Below are 20,258 nucleotides of genomic sequence, written 5' to 3'. Positions count from 1 at the left end.
AATGAAAAAAGTCCTTTTCGCTATTAGGACAGTTATACATTGGTACAGGACACCCATGGAGATTGTATAGTCCGCATCCATAGACGTTTGCAAGACCTGACTAGATAAAAGCCCTAAGCAAGTTGGTCTGCCTTCATAGCTGACCCTGTTTTGAGCAGGAGGTTGCACTAGAGGCCTTCTGAGGTCTCTTCTAACCTGAATTATCTCATAATTCTATGATTCCATGAATTGCACTTTCATTTATTTGATTGTGTGATGATTTCAAATCCCTGAAAGGGATAGAAAGGGAAGACAACTGCCACCAAGTTCCACATTTCGCAGCAAAAGTAAGAATGACTGTCTCAGTTCTTCATTATTGCTTAGCTGTTTTCTTCTAATGGTATTATCTATAAAGGGATCGTTATGAAGTATGTTCAGTAGGAAAGACTAGCGAGTCTTACTTGTTTCCATAATCTGGAGTAGGAGTGCTATGCAAAATTGCGTGTTCACTCACTGGACTTAAATACTCACATTGAAATCAGTGGGCATTTTACTTACTCCTTTAAATGTGAACACATTTGATTGCCTCAGGTTAGAGCATATTCTAATATCTATTTACTGAGCGGTACCTGTGCACTTAAGTGTCTGTCTTTCCTTGTAATTCAGTTCGAATAAGGAGAAAATCAAGACGGCGTTCACAGTGGGGCAAAGGAATTATTAAGAAGAGGAAAGTCAATAATTTAAAGAAAGATGAAGATGATGCAAAGTTTGCTGATGATGAAAATCATGGTGAGGATGGTAAATTGCTGGAAAATGGAGAGCTAGAGATCAGCACTGACTGCATTGAGGAGAATGGGGAGGAAACAGGAGATCTCTCTATGACAAATGATGAATCCTCTTGTGATATTATGGATATAGATGCAGAGCAGAGGCTTAACAATGGGACATCAGGAAAGGAAAACAATTTTGCATCCACAGAAGAAGAGAGCTCGAATGAATCGCTATTAATAACCGACAGTGTAACTGTGAATGCTGAAAAGGAATTAAAGAAGGACTCGACATCAAAAGGGGACTGTGTAAATGGAGAGACATCTGCGCACAGCGTAGAGGGTATACCTATTCCAGCATGTCACAACAGTAAAATGGAATCAATTGATGTTGTTTCACCCTGTGACAACAGTGATGGATCTAGTAACAAGCAAAAAGCTTCATCTGAAGATCAGCCAAAGGAGAAATCAGAAGCTTCCAATGAAAGTCAAGGAGCTGATTTAGTGAAAGCTGAGGTACCACACTGCAGCAATAATGAAAAAACATTACAGAGCACAGACATTGAGACTAAAGATGCTGAACCCGATAAAGAAGGTATAGCTTGTGTTTTCAGTTTCCCAGTTATTACTTTGTTGCCCAAGTAAATAGTTACATGTATATTTAATATCTATATATTAAATATATATTATCTGGGAATACCATTTGAACTGCATTCTATTTATTTGGATCTTTATATATTTACACATTTAATTTCCCATATGTAAAATGACACTCTACCCTTGACTTGCTCTAATGTTATCTTAGGCAAATAAGTTTACCACCATACAATACTCTGTTCATTTTTGTGTGCTTTATGGAAAATACTGTACATATTGAGATAACATTACTTAGTAATTGAAGGTTTTAAAATTATCAGTGCAGTTACATATCTGTATGATATATATTTTGATCTAGAGATTTATGACAAAAGTATCGATGATGTTGGATCAAAAACTAGAAATACAGAATGCATTTATTTAAGACTTCCTTATAAAAAGTTTGCAAAGTTTTGTTAAAATCTAGTTTAACTCATAACAAAAACCATTGTTTGTCTAATGGAGTAGGTATCTGACTTTGGAGTTTACAGTCAACATACTAACAGTGCAGCAAAAAGATAAGGAGAAGGAAAATCCTGGTGGTGCATAAAAGAAGGGGCCATGTCCTTTGAAGGGAAGAGATATAGTTTCCTCAGGGAGGAAAGTAAAAGCTTTATGCATGATTGCTTTTTTAATTAGCTTTACAGAATTATGTAAAAGAATGAAATCTTTACTTCAAAAATAAGCACTAAGATTTGCAAAATAAATGAGTTCTAATGAGTGATCTGAATTATGAGAACATCATGATTACATATACATGCTGACTGTATGTATACATACTTACTTTCCCTAAGGATAAAGTGCATAGTGGAAGAAAGATCCTAGGAATAACAGGTTGAGTATGATACATGTTACAGCCATTACATATTTAAATTTAGTGGTTGAATTTTGAATACATTGAGCATGATTATAATAATTAGGGATCCACAGGAAAAAAAAAAGCGTTTTAAGTTGAGGAAGAGAAAAACAGTGGATAAGTGTAGAGATGGAATCAGGTGATAACAGGTTTGGACAGCAGCTTTAATACAGAGGTGGAAATAAATAGAAATGTGTCACCAAAGCAGGAAGTTTCACTGGTAGAACAGATGCTGGAATTTATTACTGTGGTGATGAAGATAGGGGATGCGTTGGAAGGAAAGATGATGATTTTGATTCAGTTAGGAAAAACAGTTTTGGAAGTTAGCTTAGCATCTGGACTTCCCTTAGAAGCAATGTAATTTGATGTTGCTAAGTAGAAATGATATAACAGAAAAACAGTTTCAGTTTATGACTGGAGTTTTAGAATTCAGTTTTAAACTTAACTAGTTTTATGGGTGACCCCCCCCCCCCCCGCACCCCAATAAAACTTTAAAGTGCCTTTGGGGACAGATATGTTGTATGATAGGCTTCAAAATAAAGGGTGTTTTGGACTTGTAAATACAGTTACTTTTTTCTTAAATACCATATTTAAATTAGTCTGAAGAGCAAATTTGTCTTCCTGGCTTTGGGGGCGGGGGGGGGGGAGAGAACTAGAATGGGATTCTCTAGGAAAAAGCCGGAATTCTTACTTTGGGGTATTTTATAAAGATTAAATAAATTATTTCCGTCGTTTAAATTAGCGTCGTGAGAATACAATCTTCATCAGCATCTACAACATTTACAAATTTGAGGAAAGAAATGATCTGCGAGAGAATGGTGCCTGTAGAGCAGATCACAGGCAGGTTGTTGCTTCCTCTGCTTGTGGAGGACGGTCTTCTAGTAAAGACTAGGTTAACGGTTGTTTCCACTTTATTATTATTTTAGTGAGGATGTGCAGTGTAAAGGAGGAGGCTGCTCAAGACGTACTGTAAATTTGGAACCAAATTATCCTCATTTCTGTGGGCAACTGAAAGGAGAGGCAGGAAATAATGTGCCTTACAGGGAAGGATAAAGTCTGGTCTCATCTTTAATGTTTCCTAGGACTAGAGGAGATTTGAGTTTACAGAGAGAAGAAAAATTACAGATAAATGGGACTATGAGGACTTTGCACTTTGATACGATCCATTCAGGTGAAGGGTGTGCTTGTGGAGAAGTTTGGTATTCCTACGTGAGACACAGATGCTTGTGCAAGTCTCAGAGCCCCTTCAGAAATAATCTGAAGTTTAGTTACTAAAAGAGTTGAAAGGTGGGACATACATTTCCTTAGCATTTAAAAATAGCATAGTGTCACCTGGGAATTTTAGTAGTAGAGGAAGGTACGTTATGTACAGTTACTATGGAAATTTGTTCTCTCACTCTGTGAGTTTAGTTGGGAATAAGTGAACTGACCAACTGACTTCAGCTGTGGGGGAATATGGGGAGATAGAGTGAGAACAGGTCAGTTGAAAATCTGCCTGAGAGCTGTAAAAGCTTTAATAAAAAAATAAGTACAAATCCTTTAATACTAATGTAGTTCACTAGCAGTCCCTGAGAAGCTTTCAGTCTCTGTATGTTTGGATTTTCTTCCGTGTCAGGCTATATGCTCCTGAGTCTATTTAAGTAGTATCTTTCTCTTGATTTGTGCAAAGATTTCAAAATACAGAAAGTTACATGAATTGAATTTAAAGTGGACGTAAGCATTTGTTAGTGTATGTAAATGAATTGTCTTCAGCATCATTTCTTATATATCAAAAAAAGTCTCAGTGATAGAAGACTGGTCACTGTTTTAAATTTTCACAACCAAAGTAATGATTAGTGATTATATAAGAATATAAATATATTAATAAATACCTTAAATATTTTTTAAATAAAGTGGAAATAGAAAGCAAAAGGTCTGTGGTTTTTAGGGACACTGCCTCAGAGAGAATGAGTCTCAAAATCTGAGTTAGGTATGAACAGATTCAAGCTGTACTGAATTGTTAAGATCAGTTCTCAATTTTTATCATCTGGCTGAATGGTGTGGGGAAAGTATTTTTAGATGTTTTTGTGAAATAGTTTTCTTATATAGGAAGTTCTTTGTAAGCGTCAATAAACTCAGAACAGAAGTCTTAAAGAATTCGTAGATTGGTTGTTCTGTTCCCTGAATTGTACTTTAGGTTTTGCTGGTTGTTTCTGACATGCTGATAATTGTTTTTCTAACTACAGGTATATCCAAAAGTAAGAAAACCCGAAAAGTCACTATGGAACCATCAAAACCTACAAGTTTGGAGCAGGTCCCAGAGGAATCATCGGATCCCTTGCCCTCTGTTGTTGTTGACCATGACAGATTAAAGGTAAAAGAACTAAAAAAGAGTACGTTCGGCTATTAAGACCCTATGAAAAGTGCTTCTCCTATTACGAAGCAAAATTTCTTTTATTTTTGATAGCAAAATGTTATTTTGACAGCAGTAACTTTCAGAGATGATTTGTTGGGGGTGTGTGTGTGTATTAGATTTAAAAAAAGTTAATTAAATTACTGAATCCTTATTGTCTCATCATTACTATGATCTTTACAAATACAGTAATGGCACAGCAGTCCACTGTTTTAATTGTAGTTTGTGCAGATACCCTTACATGTTAATTGGACATGACAGTTGCTGAGAAACTGCTGAGTGCCTAGTAATTAGCAGTTAATATCATCTTCTCTCTTCCCATGTACAAGTACTCATTGGAAAGAACTGTTAGTGGATTGGAAAGCAAACTGGAAGTTGTCTTGATGTTTTGGGGTCATAGGTTGAACCCCCTGCCATTTAATTTTGTTTTCCTTCTCTCTCAATTTGAGCAAAGATACAACAACGTTTGCTGTAATCTATTGCAGAAACTAGCTTGTCTTACTATAAAATTTAGATCTAACTTACTGGGAAATGCATATAATGTCTTTGGAAGCAACAGAAATATTTCGATAGGAAAAAATCTTTCCTATTTAGCATGAAATCTAAGACAAGACAAAATGTGTGGGTGTAAGCAGAGAAGTAAAAGGAGACATTGAGTTAATTTGGATCAACGTGGAAGCAGTGGCCTGACTGATAGCTAACATTTCATACATATATCTCTAAAATAGGGCTTTAAAAGATTATTACATTTCTGATCTGTCCTTAAAGAATAATAAAAGCGATTACAGAAAAAAAAAAAAAAAACTTAACTTTACTGTATGTTGTTGTTTCAACAGAAACTGCTTGACTTGGTGGTTAAGAAAAGTGACAACCTGACTGTTGACCAACTTGAGAGATTGTATTCACTCCTTAGTCAGTGCATCTACAGACATCGTAGAGATTATGACAAATCACAACTTATAGAGGTGATGTAGTATTTTTTTTTTTTTTAATTCTCTACCTGAATTTTGTGAAACTGGGTGTTATTGGTGTATTGGCAGGCAAAAGCTTTAAATAGACTTTAAGATAGATACTTACAAACATTAGGGGGGAAAAAAGTATAGTAATGGCTTTAAACATAAAGGTTGTTTCTGATCAACCTTCCTCAGAAAAGGATTAAAATTTTAACCTAAAAGAAAGGAGGAAAATAGGAAAGGTTACAACAGTATGAAGAAGCATGTGCTAGGCAAGTGAGAATGGAGCAGAAGCAGGAGTTTTCAGGTGAACATCTTGTGTCTGCAAAATGTTATTGTGACTGAGAGTCACTTTAATTTGTTTTCCTTCTGCAATATTGGACATACACTTAGTTGTAGCTATCTTGCATTGAATCAGAAAAAAATGATATCAGAAAGACTTTATGGCTGGTAACTGAGTGTATCAATCTGTATTCCCCTTTCCTGGTCTTTGCTGGTTTGCATCATGCTACTCATTTTGGGTGTAAGTACTTAGTCTTTAAGAACTGTAGATGAAAACTGTGTCAAAAATTATTTTAGCTTTCCATTCTTCTAAGGTGTGTAACTTAATTCCTGAGCCATAAATTCCCAAATTTGTGGTATGAATAACACTTAAGGTAAACAGGCTACTTTACAGGCACAGCTGGCTCACAACTTCTGCTTTTCCCCTGCTTGCAATTGCTTAACTAAGCAAAAAAGGTTTATGTAGCTCTGCTGCACACAGTTTCTTGATTGTAACTTTCATACGAGGTCTTAAAAGCATGCATACTTTCTTTAGATAGGTGAGTATACTCTGGTTGGTCTAGGCAAAGTCTTTGGATGGACAGATAGGTTTATACAACGTGATGTAGCCAATTGTCTGCATTGCAGTCGTCATTTACCTCTAACGTGTTTGCATTTCAAAGGCCTCCTCTCTGCGTCAGCGGTAAGTGAGTCATTTCATCACTGGCTTAGGCTGATCATAACTGTGGACATGCTTTCCCACCAGCATCTTTGCTCTAGCTGTAGTGTGGTTTGGATCAGCTTACTGATCCAACTGATAACTGACTCTGCTGAAAAAGCAACAACAATTGCTAGTTCCAGTTGGATCACTGGAAACTAAATATTTTTCTCAATGAATAATTTAGTATAGAACGTGAAAGGGCCTCTGTAAGGGATAATATTTTCCAAATTTGCAGAATAATTTTGCACAATATTTTTCAAACCATTTTCATCCTGTTTCTTGGCTATCTCTATTTCTTGGCCATCCTTATCTAAAATATTTTGAAAATTTTAAAAGCTTTTACCAAATGTAGGTAGATTTAAAAGACATTTATTTAGCATGCATACACAAAGACTGATCTTTACCTTTGATTCTCTGAAATACGCAGCTATGTGATTACAGCTGGGTCACCCAGAGCATGTGTGTGCAGTAAGGCTTGAATTCACGCAGAGTGTCATTGCAATGCTTTCTTAATACATACTGAATGCATTAATTATAAAAATGACCCTAAAACACTTGAATTTTCTTGTGGACTGTCATAGTGGAGCACCTTTCGGCATTAATACTTGTTTAATTAGTTTCTTCCTTTACCATATTTTGTTAGCAGATGGCAACCAATAAACAGAAGTGTCTGTTTTTCCTGTGAATTATTTGTTCACATTTCCCCCCGGAATCAGAGTAAATATGATTACGTAATGTAACATTATTTCTGTCTTTATATATTTATGTATAATTGCTGCTCTGTCTCTCTTGCAGGAGATGGAAAGAACAGTTCATGTGTTTGAAACATTCCTGTGAACTCGTCAAGATGGGTGGGTTTATCCTCTCTTAAACTGCTCATGGGAGAGCAGTCCTCTGAGCCATTCATTTTCCATTTGCACCAAGTATGTGCAGAGCCTTGATCTTAAGTGCTCTCTCTTTTTCTTTCTGTTGAATTTGGTGCTATTGTCTCAGGTACCTGAAACCAACCAGCCTACAAGAACCAAACGGAACTTCATATAGTTGTATCTGATATAAATAAAGAATACAATGCCACAGCTTGGAGATTTTTGGTGCTACAGAAACTGTTCTCATTTCTGCTCTTGTTCACTCTACACGCGTTACCTGTTGGGAAACTTCAGGCAAAGTGGTGACCAACACAAGAGAACTGGAAAGAGCAGATCTAAGTTGAATATTTTTAAACGGGCAACTTTTTTTTTAATTTTCTTTCCAATTTTTCTCTTCTCTGGGGTAATGGACAAAAAATCTGTTCTAAAGATGGCAGTGATGCATTGTGGTAGGAACCATGAGTAACTGGATGTACAATAATTTGAAGATGAGGCTCTCTAGAACTGCCTTTAATGTGCCTTTTAGTCATTTGAGAAAGATAAGGCTAATCAGTTGGTTTGGATTATATTATAGCAAATGGCAATGTTAGAAAGCTGTCTTCAGAATGAAGATCTCCAAAAGGATAATTTGTATTCTCTTCATTGGATGGCAACCAGTATTATGGTTATATAATGCCTGTCTTACTCTACAGAACTAAACTAAGACACACTGAAAAAGCCACATACTTTACCAAAATGGTGAAATTCTTTTATTTCATCAGTATGTATTTGTTTTAGAAACAAGTTACACAGTGAAACTCTTCTGTGTTGCTAGAAATGAAGCATTTTCCCATCACTCGATTTGTTGTTCATTTTGAGTTCTTCAGGAGAAAAAAAATGTTTATTACTGGTAGGTTTCTTTCTAAAGTTCTGTGTTCATAATGTAGCTTGGACTGTGCAATGCAGGTAAGAAGATGCTATAATTGGAGCCCAAGCTCACTTGAAAATATGACTTAAACTAGGCTCCGCAACTCAGTCCGTGCCAAGCATGGTTAATGTGGTGGGGACTGGAAGACAGACTTCTGAATTGATCTGTTCAGATCACAGGTCTCTGGGTCTGAATTGTGTAGTTCAAAACCTTTCCTTTCTGGAAACTGGGACGAACACAGTCTGTCTAGGCAGTTTCAAGGAAAAAAGCAAACAAACAAACAAAAAACCATAGCAGTAAAAGTGTTATCACGAGCTCAATGTTGAAACATTACCTAGGCTGATTTTTCAGACTTAAGTGGGAAATGTAGAAAAGTTGGCTGGCGTTACCATCGTTAACCATTCATTGTAACTGTCCCTATGTAGCTGCGGAAACGTCTTTCCGAAAATATGCAACGCAGTGTGATTAGTTTTTAATTAGAGAAAACAGTCTTGGACTACTGCAGAGATACTGTGCTACCTCAGCTTTTTGTATTTTAGTTACCAACAGTGTTTATGGAGGACTTGTAATCACTCTGCTCCCATTTACAAGCTGAAGCTAAGGTACTCGTCTCCACGTCTCTGGCTAATAGTACTATGCCGCTGCAGAGAAACAACCGTGGGCCTTGGGCTACTGCAGTAATCCAAAGTGCTTTGTATTTTATGTTTAAACGTAATTCTACCTTTGATCTTTCTCTCCCCGAATGCCACTTTTTTTTCCTTTATCGCTAATGACAGAAAAAGGTTTCAAGTGTTCGTGTACATCTAGTTACACCTTCTAAATGCAACCCGTGCAGAAATGCTGTATTTTTTAGGTGGGAAAGTGCGATTAAAAACAACAAACACAAGCAGAAAACACATTTTAAATGAGATTCTTTGATCTCGAATTTGATTATGGGATTTTTTTCCATGTTTCATTTAGTATTTATTAGCATCATACCTGTTTGAGATATTTTTGTGTCTGGTACATTAACAGCATTTTGTATTTTGATGGAAATTGTTACAAACTTTAAGATTTGATTAAATAAAATGTAGCAGATTTTTTGTAGCAAGTTTCTGATAAAGGGGTTTTTTGCAAGTCTCAGGTTCTTGCTGCAGAATTTTTTAAAAATATTTATTCCAATTTCACTTACTCAAAGAAGTTTTTGTTCAAGTAACAGCAGCACTTGTGGAAGATAAAACTGCATACATTTTTAAGAAGATAATGAATTTATATTAATTAAAACAGTTGAGAATTTTAGTCACCTGTGAGTTTGAAAAGCAAATTTAAGCTAATGCCTAGCATTAAGAATGGTTCTAAAAGGTCACATTTCTAAAGAAGAATTTTTACTGTCAGTTGTTGATTGGAAATCTTAGGGCGCAACTTTACTAACTGAGGAGCTACCGTGATGTTTTAGAGAAAAGTAGCCGATTTCAAATGTTATAGTGGAAAACTTGCATAAAATAATATATCCGCCTTCCTAGCCCAAATAACCACACTTCAGTTTTGTTTTCCTTTACAGATGTCTGGTGGTTATAGAGTTAAAGCAACTGTTAATCTATCCATGTGGTCTAAACTTGTTTACTCTTTGTATGTTTTTAATTTTTTGCCATATAGCACTGGCAAGAGTTTGTACAAAAATTGACCTCTCTTCCTTGTTTCTTGTTGTGAAAATTGCAAATAAACTCCTGTGTGAGTCCTTGTGCTGGGGTCAATAAAGCGTGGCCAAGCAGAAGAAAAATTTCTCTGTGGGGCTGTTGGGGCTGTATTGGAGATAATAGAGTTGCTCTTGGGTGAAGTTGATGGCTATGGAGTTGATTGTATTTGCAAGCTTGAATCTCACCTGTGATTTTTGTTTTGTTTTTGTTTTGTGTCCTCTGTATTGTTACTTGATTTCCTCATATGCCAATGTATTTATAGGATTACTGGTTTTTGTAATATCCTGTCTTCCCTTTTTTTTTTTTTTTTTTTTTAATTATTATTAAGTTGGTTGTCAGCTCTGGTTTTGCCTTCAGCCTCTTGAATGGCAGGTCCTGCGGCTGATGATTGTTTGTTTTGTTTTTACTTTGTTTGTAATCACAACATAAGCTTGAATTTGGGCTTGTACTTGCATCTTTTGTATCTTGTACATTGGGTTATTTAGACATTTGAGGAGTCCTGTTTGGTTTCATTAATGTCTGTCTACTTTGTGGATTAAGTAGACGTCCTTCATCAACTATGGTATATTTTGGATTTTATAGTTTTATTCAGAATTGTGTTTAAATTGATGTTTTGCATTTTGACTTCATTTTACATTAGTTTGGAGTAAGTTATTTAATTTTTTTTGAACTTCTGGAAATTTTGAACATTTTACTGTAATTTGTAATATAACTGCTGTGAAATACTTGAATAAAGATGACAAGAAAACACAGCTTTAGCTCCTTTAAAAATGTTGTTGTATTTAAATGAAATGCTACCATATAGCTGCTTTAATCTTTTTCTTAACCAACTTCCTTGATTTTTTTTTTTCAGCTGACATATTTTATTCTGGGATCTTGCTGCTTAGTTTTTTTTTGAGCAGTTTAAATCTGTTTTGCTTTCAGTGTTTGACCATTAAAGAAAAATGCATCTATGATTAATTTTGGCTGAAGTGAAATTTGCATTGTGCACTGGCAAGTAAATAACTTGATTGTTGCTGAGTTCTGTGCTTAGAAAATGTTTTATATTCAGCTGAAGCACTGCTTGTAGCACGCCAGCATCCAATATCAGTTTTTCATTTGAATATTTTTTTAAAGAGTCACTCTTTTCTTTTCTTTCCTACTTATGAAAGCTTTTCGTTCTTTTTTCTTTTTTTTTTTTTTTTTTGTTTATTGTTTTTCTTGAGGATAAAGTTCTTATATATCTAGGAATTCCTCTGGTTTTGTTTTGTCCCCCCCCCCCCCCCCCAGTAACTTATGCATGGGAGGACAAGCTGCTATAGGTTATGCAAGTTAAGAATCAGCCCACATCTTACTCGAATGAGAGCTCTCTTGGCAATTTCTCTGGAGCTAGCAAACGGCGTGTAATTTATGTAATGTGGAACAGAGTATGACAAGCTGTTCCATAGATCTGGTGTGGTCTCTGCTGAGGTGGAGGACATATGGCGCTCCCGGTCCTTTTCCTGTTTTCCTCCCCATGTTTTTTAAACTAGAGTGCTCCTGGGCAAAAGAGTTGTTAAGTAGCTTGTTTCAGGTCTGACTGCAATTCTGCTTTTATACGCAGCTTTAAAAGCACAGCTAGATGTTAAATAAAAATAATATGCCAAAAAATAGCCGGGATAAAGGAGCTCATCAGCCGGAGCCAGGGCTCAGTTTGTGTCCGCACCGTCGTATCAGTTATTCTGATCCGAATGGCATGAAACCTGTTACCCTGCAGATACCAGCACCAGCAAAAGATACCAGCATTGCAAAAGTGATCTTAAACAACAGCAAAAAAACCCACCCTAGTGAATGAACAGTGCTTTGAAAGTATGAATTAGCAGTAATTTGGTTGCGTGAGGTGTTGTTAATAAAGCTTTGGTAAAAGCTTGGGTGATGCCCATGTTTGTCAGATGTTCACTGCTTAGGATTGCTTTCTCCTGCTGTTGGTTGCTACCTTGAACAGTTTTTATATGCGATTTCCTATATTTCCCTGAATTTGAAGTGCTGCCCATCCTCTCGTTCCTCCTTTAAGCCCTTCATTCAATTTATTTAAATAAAAATGAGATCATTTTGTTCTGTGTTTCAAGTTGGGTTAAGACTACTTTATCCTGCTGCTGCTTTCTGCCTTGAACAAAGTTTTAGATTTGAACTTGCAGTATTTGGGGTTCAAATTAGCACTACATGAGGAAAAAAATCTGAAAGCCAAATCTGTAAACTTATGAAGCAATTAATGAAGCCAAGCACTTCATTTTTCTTCCACTTTTATGTGCCAGTTGTGGTCATCTAACTTATGTAGAAATTGGGGTTTATAAACTTCAGTTCAGCTTCATTCAATTTCTAGGTGGGTAATTTTTTCACAATGTGATCATCTACTCAGAGAATATATTTCAGTTTAACCCAATAAATAAGTAAATGGTGGTGACTATTACTAAATTTTGCTTCTCTTAGGAATGTATTTGACTTATCCTATATTTAGTAGTAGGAAAATTGTCAAGTTATTTTTTAAAAAAATGTGATAGTTAAGATTTAAAATAGTTTTACCACTTCCAGTAGAATGCTACTATAAAATTGGCCATCCCTGTTAAGGCTTGCTGATGCTTGGATGCTAATTCGGGATAAAGCTGTGTTTAAGTTTCAGGAGCAAAAGGTACTCTTGAGTGACTTGGGCTCCTCATTCGGTTACTCAAGAATAGGTAATACTCGGTACACGGACAAACGTTTAGGCAGAGTGGGGGTATTTTATAATGAGCAGCAGGTTCAGACTGCAGGAACCCACTTCTCTGCTTTGCAAGGTTGAGCAAACCATGAAGGGTTATTGACCAAAGCCCGTTTGTAGACCTACGACAGCGTGGTGGAAGGTGGCCTAGGGCAGACGGAGTGCAGAGGAACGGGTGGTTCAGCACCTGCGGTTGGGGCGTCAGTGCTGCAGCCTTTATGGTGTGTTAGCACGTGGCAGAGGTTGAGCTGGTTCTGCTCGGGTGGACTTCTGTCCGTGGTTTGCTTTGCTTGTTTCTGTCTCGTGGCAATCCAGAAGCTGGCAGCGTTTGCGTGAGAAATGTGAGAAACCCTTGAGACTGGATGGCTAGTAACAACGCTTGGACCACTTGTCATCTGCTTTTTTGTGGGGCTGAATTACCTTGTGATGAATAAGAGAAAACTGTTTCAGTGCAAAATTTGAATTGTGCTATAACCCAGAGACATTTGTCTGTGCGGAAGCAGGAGTCTATAGAGGACTAAATGACTCTTCAGCTTTGGGAATCTAGATTGGAAGGAAAGAAACACTTGGGGAAGTTTTGAGGCTCCTTGTGAACTATTTCTCTAGTAAAGGAATTAAAGCAGAGACCAAAATACAGAAAATCAGTTCATCCTGAAAAATACGTTAAATTCAGACTAAATTAGTTTACTAAGAAATTGAGTTACTCTGCTATTGAAAGAAAAAAGTAATTATGTTGCTTTAATTAGGGAACTGTTTGTGATCTCCAAAACTCCAGCTCTGTTTCTGTCATAAAGATCTTGTGTTCTCTGCTGAGTAGGTTGTACCCTCGAGGATACTTTGTGTACGTGGAGCCTACCTTGAAAAACAGCGAGCTCTGATTCTGGTGATAGGCAAGGGCAAATTGCCAATCTGTTTTAAGTTTCTAATGAGGAGAGTTGTAAACAATTTTTAAGTGATGCCCTGTGCGTTCTCCCTGCCAACACAAAGAGTTCAGCAAGGTGAAGGGAACGTGACATGAATAGTCACATTGTCTGTGATTTATGAAAGAACATCAGTTTATAATAAATTGCTTTTTTCTGCAGACATTTTAAATATCAGGAGTATAAGCATAGGACTACATTTTCATGGACTACGTTTTCATAAAGCGCTGGAGATATAGGGGGTTTAAAGTTGACTAGCCTTTATACCAGGGTTAGAGTGCTTCAGAGCCTTGCTCTAAAATTTAATTCCAGAATGCAGAGTGTCTTTTATTATTTATTTTTTAATTATTTTTTATAAAAACCTTCCTTTTCACAAGATCTAGAGAACATCCAGGGAATCACAAACACAGCGTAAGTTTTACAGCGTTCGTCTTTTCAATACATGAGAATACATTTTGGAAACAGAGATTACTCTGTTAATTCATCCTTAGGTGTCAAGAGTTAAGTATTTACTGTTTTTTTCACTAAAATTCAGATTTATTCACAGATTGTAACACCAGAAGAGAACACTGGTTTGTTCAGTCTGGTGCTGTGGGACGTGCTACTTCATGCTATCAGCACGTACAGAGTCAACTAACTTGTTTGGCTGACGAGCCTTCAAGAACGGCAGGTAGTCTTGATCTTAACTACATGACCTTTTGATCAAGTAGTTAAGCTCACTGGCAGAAGTGTGACTTATTCCTCATTTGGTTTTTGTCTGTCTTCTACTTTCAGACACTGCTGTGTTTTTTTTTTGTTTGGTTGGGTTTTTTTTGTTTTGTCTTTCTGCTCTAAATTAAAGAGACTTTTTGTATGCTGGTTCCCCCCTCTCCCCTCCACAATACTAATGCACTGTGATCAAGTAGCCTCTCAGTCACCTTTTTGTTGAGCAAAATGAGCTCTTTATGGCTTTCATTGCATTTTCTCCAGCCTTCAAGTCAATTTTTGTGGCTCTCTTCTGCAGTGGGTCAATTTTTCAACATCTTTTAAAACATTTGTTCACAGTGGAAATTGATGTGATATTCCAGGATTGGTCCCACCAGTGCCATATATAGAACTGAAATCACTGATCCTACTTGCTGTTCTCCTTTTCACACGTCTGAAGATCATTTTAGCCCTTTTATGCCGTGAAATTGGACGGGGAGCTCTTGTGGCTCGACCTCTCCGACTTGCAGTTTTCCACAGGGCAGTTTTCCGTGCTGAACGCCAGCATTTGGGTTCCCAGCTCGGAGGGTCCATTTAGTTTTATTAAAAGAAACTTTGTTCTAATGGCCCCAGCTAGCCAAAGGAGCCAACACAATATGTATGAGTTGTTCTAGTTATTCTGCTCTGCTAATCTTGGTCTTCGCAGGTTTAGGGGTAGTGATTTTTCTCAACGTTTTCCTTGCGAAAACCCCCACTAGAAAAGCTCTGATAATACCAAATCGAGAATTTCTTGTATAGGTTAGATATTCCTCAATTAATCTGCCTGTTCTTAGCCTGTTTAATATTTGCACTGTGAGTGCTGTACAGCGAGAAAGTTGGAGTATTTTGTCGCAAGCTGTTGAAAATCTATTACCTTATCAATCAAATGTGTAATCCTGTCAGAGAATGAAATCGGGTTTATGTGATGCAGCCTATTTTCTAGATCATCACGGTCTTTATTCTCATCTTTTTGATTCGTGATCAGTTTAGTTAGATACCATCTTTCCATTTTCGCTTGGGATTGATGTCAGGTGAATGCCCCATAATTACGTAGTCACCACTTGCCCTTTTGGTAGTTGCCACGTTATCGGCACCGCTTCCCGAACGCCCCGGTATGCCAGGTGCCACTGAAAATGAATGACAGCTGGGCAGAGCGTTTGACGCTTCCTTGAGGTCCGTGAGTGTAAGTTAACTCCTGAATTTCAAAACCCTTATCCTGAAATTTTTGTAGGAGTGTGGCTGATGGCTTCGTATCTGCTCTTTAGCCACAGAAATAGGAGAAAAGGCCACTGCTGCTGGACAGCGGTGAAGGTGCGGGTATTGCCTGGAGTCCTAGGCATGACCTTAAGCAGACTTGGGCTTAGCTGAGGTTGTCACGACAGCTAGCTGCCAAAGTTGTCAAGCTATTGCAAAACCCGAGTTACTGATGCCGGTTTCTGGACGGCTTGTGAAAAAGCTTGATATCGTTGCCAGTGTGAAACCTGCTGCGTGAGATCTGGGATACGAACTCTGAAGGAGAAGAAGGTGCTGGTCAAAAGTAACAGATGATGAAATGAAAAGCAGCAGGCAGCCTTTCAAACCCTTATTTTATAGACCGCTGCTAATAATAATAATAAAAAAAAAAATCAGAGGTTGATTTGGCTTGATGACAACACTGGAGCTTCCTTCTCCTAGGCACTGACTGAGCCAAAAAATTTAATTCTGTGTGTAAAGCTAGTACTGATTGAAATAGAATTTGCTTAGGTAAAGAAAATTGGAATTTCTTATTCTTTAAGAAATCCACTAGCTAAACAGGAAATACTAAAAGTATTGTGTGTTACCAAAAGAAAACCACCCATGACTAGCTTGGTGCCAGGGGACAGTCATTTTCCAAGGGAGCCTGCCACTTCCTCCTTGTTTTGTGTCTCCAGGAGTTGGCAGCTGTATTGGTCTGCTTTTCGTACTTGCAGAGAGACTTAATTTCTGTTGCTCAGCACAGCTCGGCAAAGGAATCTAGCTGCAAGTTTCTTCTAGCCAGGATGGCAGCTTTTGCGTGCTTGAATTCAAACCTCAGCGAGTGTTTAATTGTGCCTCAGACAGATTGGCTTTTCAGAGGGAAAACGGAGTTTCTGCTCAGGTATCGCTGTCCGGCTTAATGTAATGAGTGATGGAAACACTGTGCATGAGACGCGTCCATCTGCTTCCCTCAAGACCATTTTCTTCCTGGCTTTTCCTGCAGTCTGAAGTTATCAACCCAAAACACTCACCGATGATCAGAACGTACTGCTGCCTTTCCCTACGCCCTGGCATCTCTACACCAGCTGAAAGCATGTTTTGGCTCATGCTTTTGAGCAGGCTTTTGAAAGGGGAGGAAGGCATTAAGGGGTTAGCTTAAGGGTCTCATCCAACTTGAGAAGCTTGTATTAGCATGAAAAGTTGTAAAAACGTCCAAGGGGATATGTAGAGTCAGTGTCTTTCTGGGGAACTGGCACCGGTTGCAATCTGCTGAGACTTGACTGCACAAGCTCCTTGTAGGTTTGTCCCTGTTACTAGAACATTAAATCACCTTTTTCAGATTTTGGTGGGGAAGCAATGTGATTCCAAGAGAACTTTTCCCTTGCATTAGAGAGAAGCTGAGTAAAGCTTTGGGATCGGTTCCAATTTGGGGGCGAAACTCTTCAGTAGGATCAGGGTGGGTAAGTATTTGAAGTAGTTCGTGCGTTTGCTGCCCTTACTGCTTAGCCATAAGGGTACCCGGGAAGCCAGGCAGAAGCTGCAGGCTCCAGCTAGCGTTTAACGAACAGCGTCTAATGAACGCTGCTGTTGGCGTGCTCCGACTGCACGGTGCTAACCGCGCTCAGCCTTGCCACCTAGTTGCAATTAATTAAGCGACTGAGTTGCTGAGGGTTTTTTAGTACAGCCTGTTTGCCACTGGGTGACACAAGGGGAGAAAGGCAGGTGACTGCCTTGTAAATAGTCCGGGGTAGGGATTTCCCGAAAGCAGGGAACGGCCCCCTTTTGAGATCGCTCGGTTGTTGTCTGTCTGCTGAGCCAGTGAGGTTTTAAGATAAACCCTCAAGATAGCTTTACGAACGTTTGCCCTGTGGCTCTTTCATAGTTCGGTTTGGGGAAACGGAGCGATGAAGGAGTCTCGACGAGCAGAATCCGAAATCACTTCTAAGAAATTTTCTGAAATGAGAATGTGCGGGGACTTTGCAAGCTACTAGGCATCTAAATCTTGGCAATACGTTTTGGGATTGGCAGGAGAAACTAACTGGAATGAAAACGTTTCCACGCGCGGCCGGGATGAAAGCTAAAGTAACGGGTAACGTGCCGTTCTCTCCTGCTCGCTCGTGACAAAATTAACCCAATCTGGATGCTGGATCTAGATCTATAAATATATTTATTATAATATAACAAGAACTTAACAGTAAACATAAACTATATACAATACCATTACAGATAACCCTGTTTTTAATATTATTCACAGAAATAGCCAGTTTTGCTCCAGTGTGAGAAATGAAGAAATAAGCTAAGTTGGAAATGTTGAATGTGTTTAGGTCTGTTGACAGGTAGCACCTCCTTTGGAGGTAGACACACACCAACACTAAAATTAGTCCTGCCCCAGGCAGTTAGAAACTTGTGCTCCAATCTTTAAGGTTCACACTTGCACCCTGTTTGACATAAATACTTTAAATGACATATACTAGTATATAATTTTGTTGTGCTTATTTTTTTTTCTTTAAAGAATAAATAAAACTGCATAACAAAGGCTGGAACCTCACTGTCAAAATGAGAGACTTGAGTCACCCTGTAGCTTGATTCAGCTGACTTGAGCACATTTTTTTTAAATACTGCAAGATACAAATTTAATTTTTTTCTTTTATTTTATAAACAATTATTAATAAAATAAGATGATTAGCTAACCATCTGCATTGATTTCCCCAAAGCTGTAGGCAGACCTCCCTCAGTATAAAAAGGCTAACATATTTGGTATGAAATTCAACCAGATATTGACTGCAACATCTCACTCGCACCTTGTAAAAGACCTCCTCCTTGAATACCATCGTGGCATTTGGAATTTGAGTCTGCAAAGGCAAGTATGGTAACTTTTCCCCTTCTACTTGAAAAGAAATCAGACAATCCTTAGCTTGGGGTTATTTTCTAGTCGTTGATTTTTTTTTTTTTTTTTTTTAAAGAATCTTCCCTGCCCCCTCTATATTACCCTGACCATCTGCCACTTGATCCTTTGATGTATAAATTTATAAAGAATTTCCACATCACAATGATTCTCTGGATAGACAATATTTTAATATATATAAAAATATAACCCCTGTGCTGTGTATATACTTACAACTCTACATAATAATTGTTTTAAGTCTGTTATATTGGGCTTGCATTTTATTTATGCATTTTTCTACCATGGGATTTAAATTTAGGTATTTAAAATCTGTAAATAAGTATAAGGTAAGATCCCCACACCTGTGGGAAAACTTTTTTTTTTTTTTTTTTTTAAAGCAACTCAAACTTTACATCAGAGGAAAAAATAGTGGCGTATATCCCAACATAAGGAATTTTGGTTGAGAGCCAAAAGCGAGCGCGTAGCCGCAATGAGAGGCATCTTCTCAACTTCTTGAAAATGTGGAAATCCCACATTACAATGTATTTTTAATGCGAGTCCAATCAGAACAACTAAAATGTAGTTAATTAGCAGAAGGCCTCTGGAGTCTAATGCAATTTCAGTTTGCATTACGGGAATCGAGCGCTGCCAAGTTTGCTCATCAGCAGAAAATGGGAATAAAACTTTAGATTCTTCCCCTCCCTCCTCCCCAACTGCCAGCGAATGTGCACGTGCCCACGCGTGCGCACGCCAGTACCACCGGGAGCAGGAACTCCCGCAGCCCAGCGGACCCCTCTTTCATCGTGTTACCCGGATTTGCATCCCCAACGGCTACTCTTCTCCCCAGCCCCCACCTCGTGCCCCTTTCGGGCTCTGCTCTAGAGAACTGAAATATCCATTTGATCCGATGGAAGACTGACATCAATGTAAGCCATCTGTCACACAAGATTCATCTCAGTCATTGGTATTGAAAAGCATGTACTTGTTAAAAACAAATGTAGGAATCAAAGTGGTAAGGACACTTTGACCTTTCGAATAGCCTGATGCCTAAAGTGTAACAGTAAAACTAATCTGCATGGTTATTTTAAGAATCAAGCTTGAGCTGTAGAAGTAAAATGCAGATTTTCTTCCTCTCTTCCCCAGCTTAAAAAATATGTGAAATTCTATTGCACCTGGGTTGACCAAAAGCCAACGTCCAGAACAAGTGCCACTATAACATCTAGTGACACACTTGTGTTATTAAGTTACATTATCATACATAGCACGGAGCGCTCTGCTCCTTGCTCACCAAAAGGTGAGGATGATTTTTCTACATTCAATGTAGACTCTAATCAAGACTTTAGAGCAGTATGTTCACTGGTTGTCTGTCTTTGCTGCTTTCGCTTCTTTAGTAGTATTCTTCTTCTTGCCTGCTTTCGACAGGCACAAACAGTTCTCCGTCCACCTCCTCGGTAACATCAGCCGCTCTGAATGTACTTCTTGATTACTACACAGCCATGTCGAAAAACGGGGCACGGCATGTTTGGGAGAAGCGTCCAAGTATTTGTCTTAGGGTCGTAGGCTTCCATGTTTCCCAGCGCAGGTCCTTCGCTGCTAACAATCCCACCAGTGGCATAAATTTTTCCATCGAGAACCACAGCACTGTATTGAAAAAGAAAGTTTTAGTTAGCCGTCTTATCAGGAGGGTCCTGTTTTACGCTTGAAAAGAACAAATCTTTTATAGCAAGTGGGTAAACTATGAAAATGTTTTTTGTTCTTATCTTTAGAAAGCTGTGTGGGCATTTCT

General features: G+C 38.1%; 2 protein-coding genes across 10 annotated transcripts in view; one reads left to right on the top strand and one right to left on the bottom strand.

The window, feature by feature from the left end:
- Positions 1 to 10,684, top strand: part of ATAD2B (ATPase family AAA domain containing 2B) — a 78,191-nt gene extending 67,507 nt beyond the window's left edge. For 3 of the 7 annotated variants that reach the window (XM_062573190.1, XM_062573186.1, XM_062573184.1), the window contains 5 exons: positions 646 to 1,341; positions 4,464 to 4,591; positions 5,467 to 5,595; positions 6,528 to 6,547; positions 7,361 to 10,684. In XM_062573190.1, coding sequence (XP_062429174.1) covers positions 646 to 1,341; positions 4,464 to 4,591; positions 5,467 to 5,595; positions 6,528 to 6,547; positions 7,361 to 7,436 — 1,049 coding nt within the window. In that variant the 3' untranslated portion in view covers positions 7,437 to 10,684. The remainder of the gene's footprint in view (positions 1 to 645; positions 1,342 to 4,463; positions 4,592 to 5,466; positions 5,596 to 6,527; positions 6,548 to 7,360) is intronic. The other 4 variants (XM_062573189.1, XM_062573187.1, XM_062573185.1 and 1 more) reach the window with 3 other exon arrangements.
- Positions 10,685 to 17,738: 7,054 nt separating this feature from the next.
- KLHL29 (kelch like family member 29) overlaps positions 17,739 to 20,258 on the bottom strand; it is a 373,000-nt gene continuing 370,480 nt past the window's right edge. For all 3 annotated transcript variants that reach the window (XM_062573180.1, XM_062573181.1, XM_062573182.1), the window contains one exon: positions 17,739 to 20,113. In XM_062573180.1, coding sequence (XP_062429164.1) covers positions 19,930 to 20,113 — 184 coding nt within the window. In that variant the 3' untranslated portion in view covers positions 17,739 to 19,929. The remainder of the gene's footprint in view (positions 20,114 to 20,258) is intronic.

This window comes from Rhea pennata, chromosome 3 (genome assembly GCF_028389875.1).
Source record: "Rhea pennata isolate bPtePen1 chromosome 3, bPtePen1.pri, whole genome shotgun sequence".
Taxonomy (NCBI): domain Eukaryota; kingdom Metazoa; phylum Chordata; class Aves; order Rheiformes; family Rheidae; genus Rhea; species Rhea pennata.
This window is presented reverse-complemented; position numbering and strand designations above follow the sequence as displayed.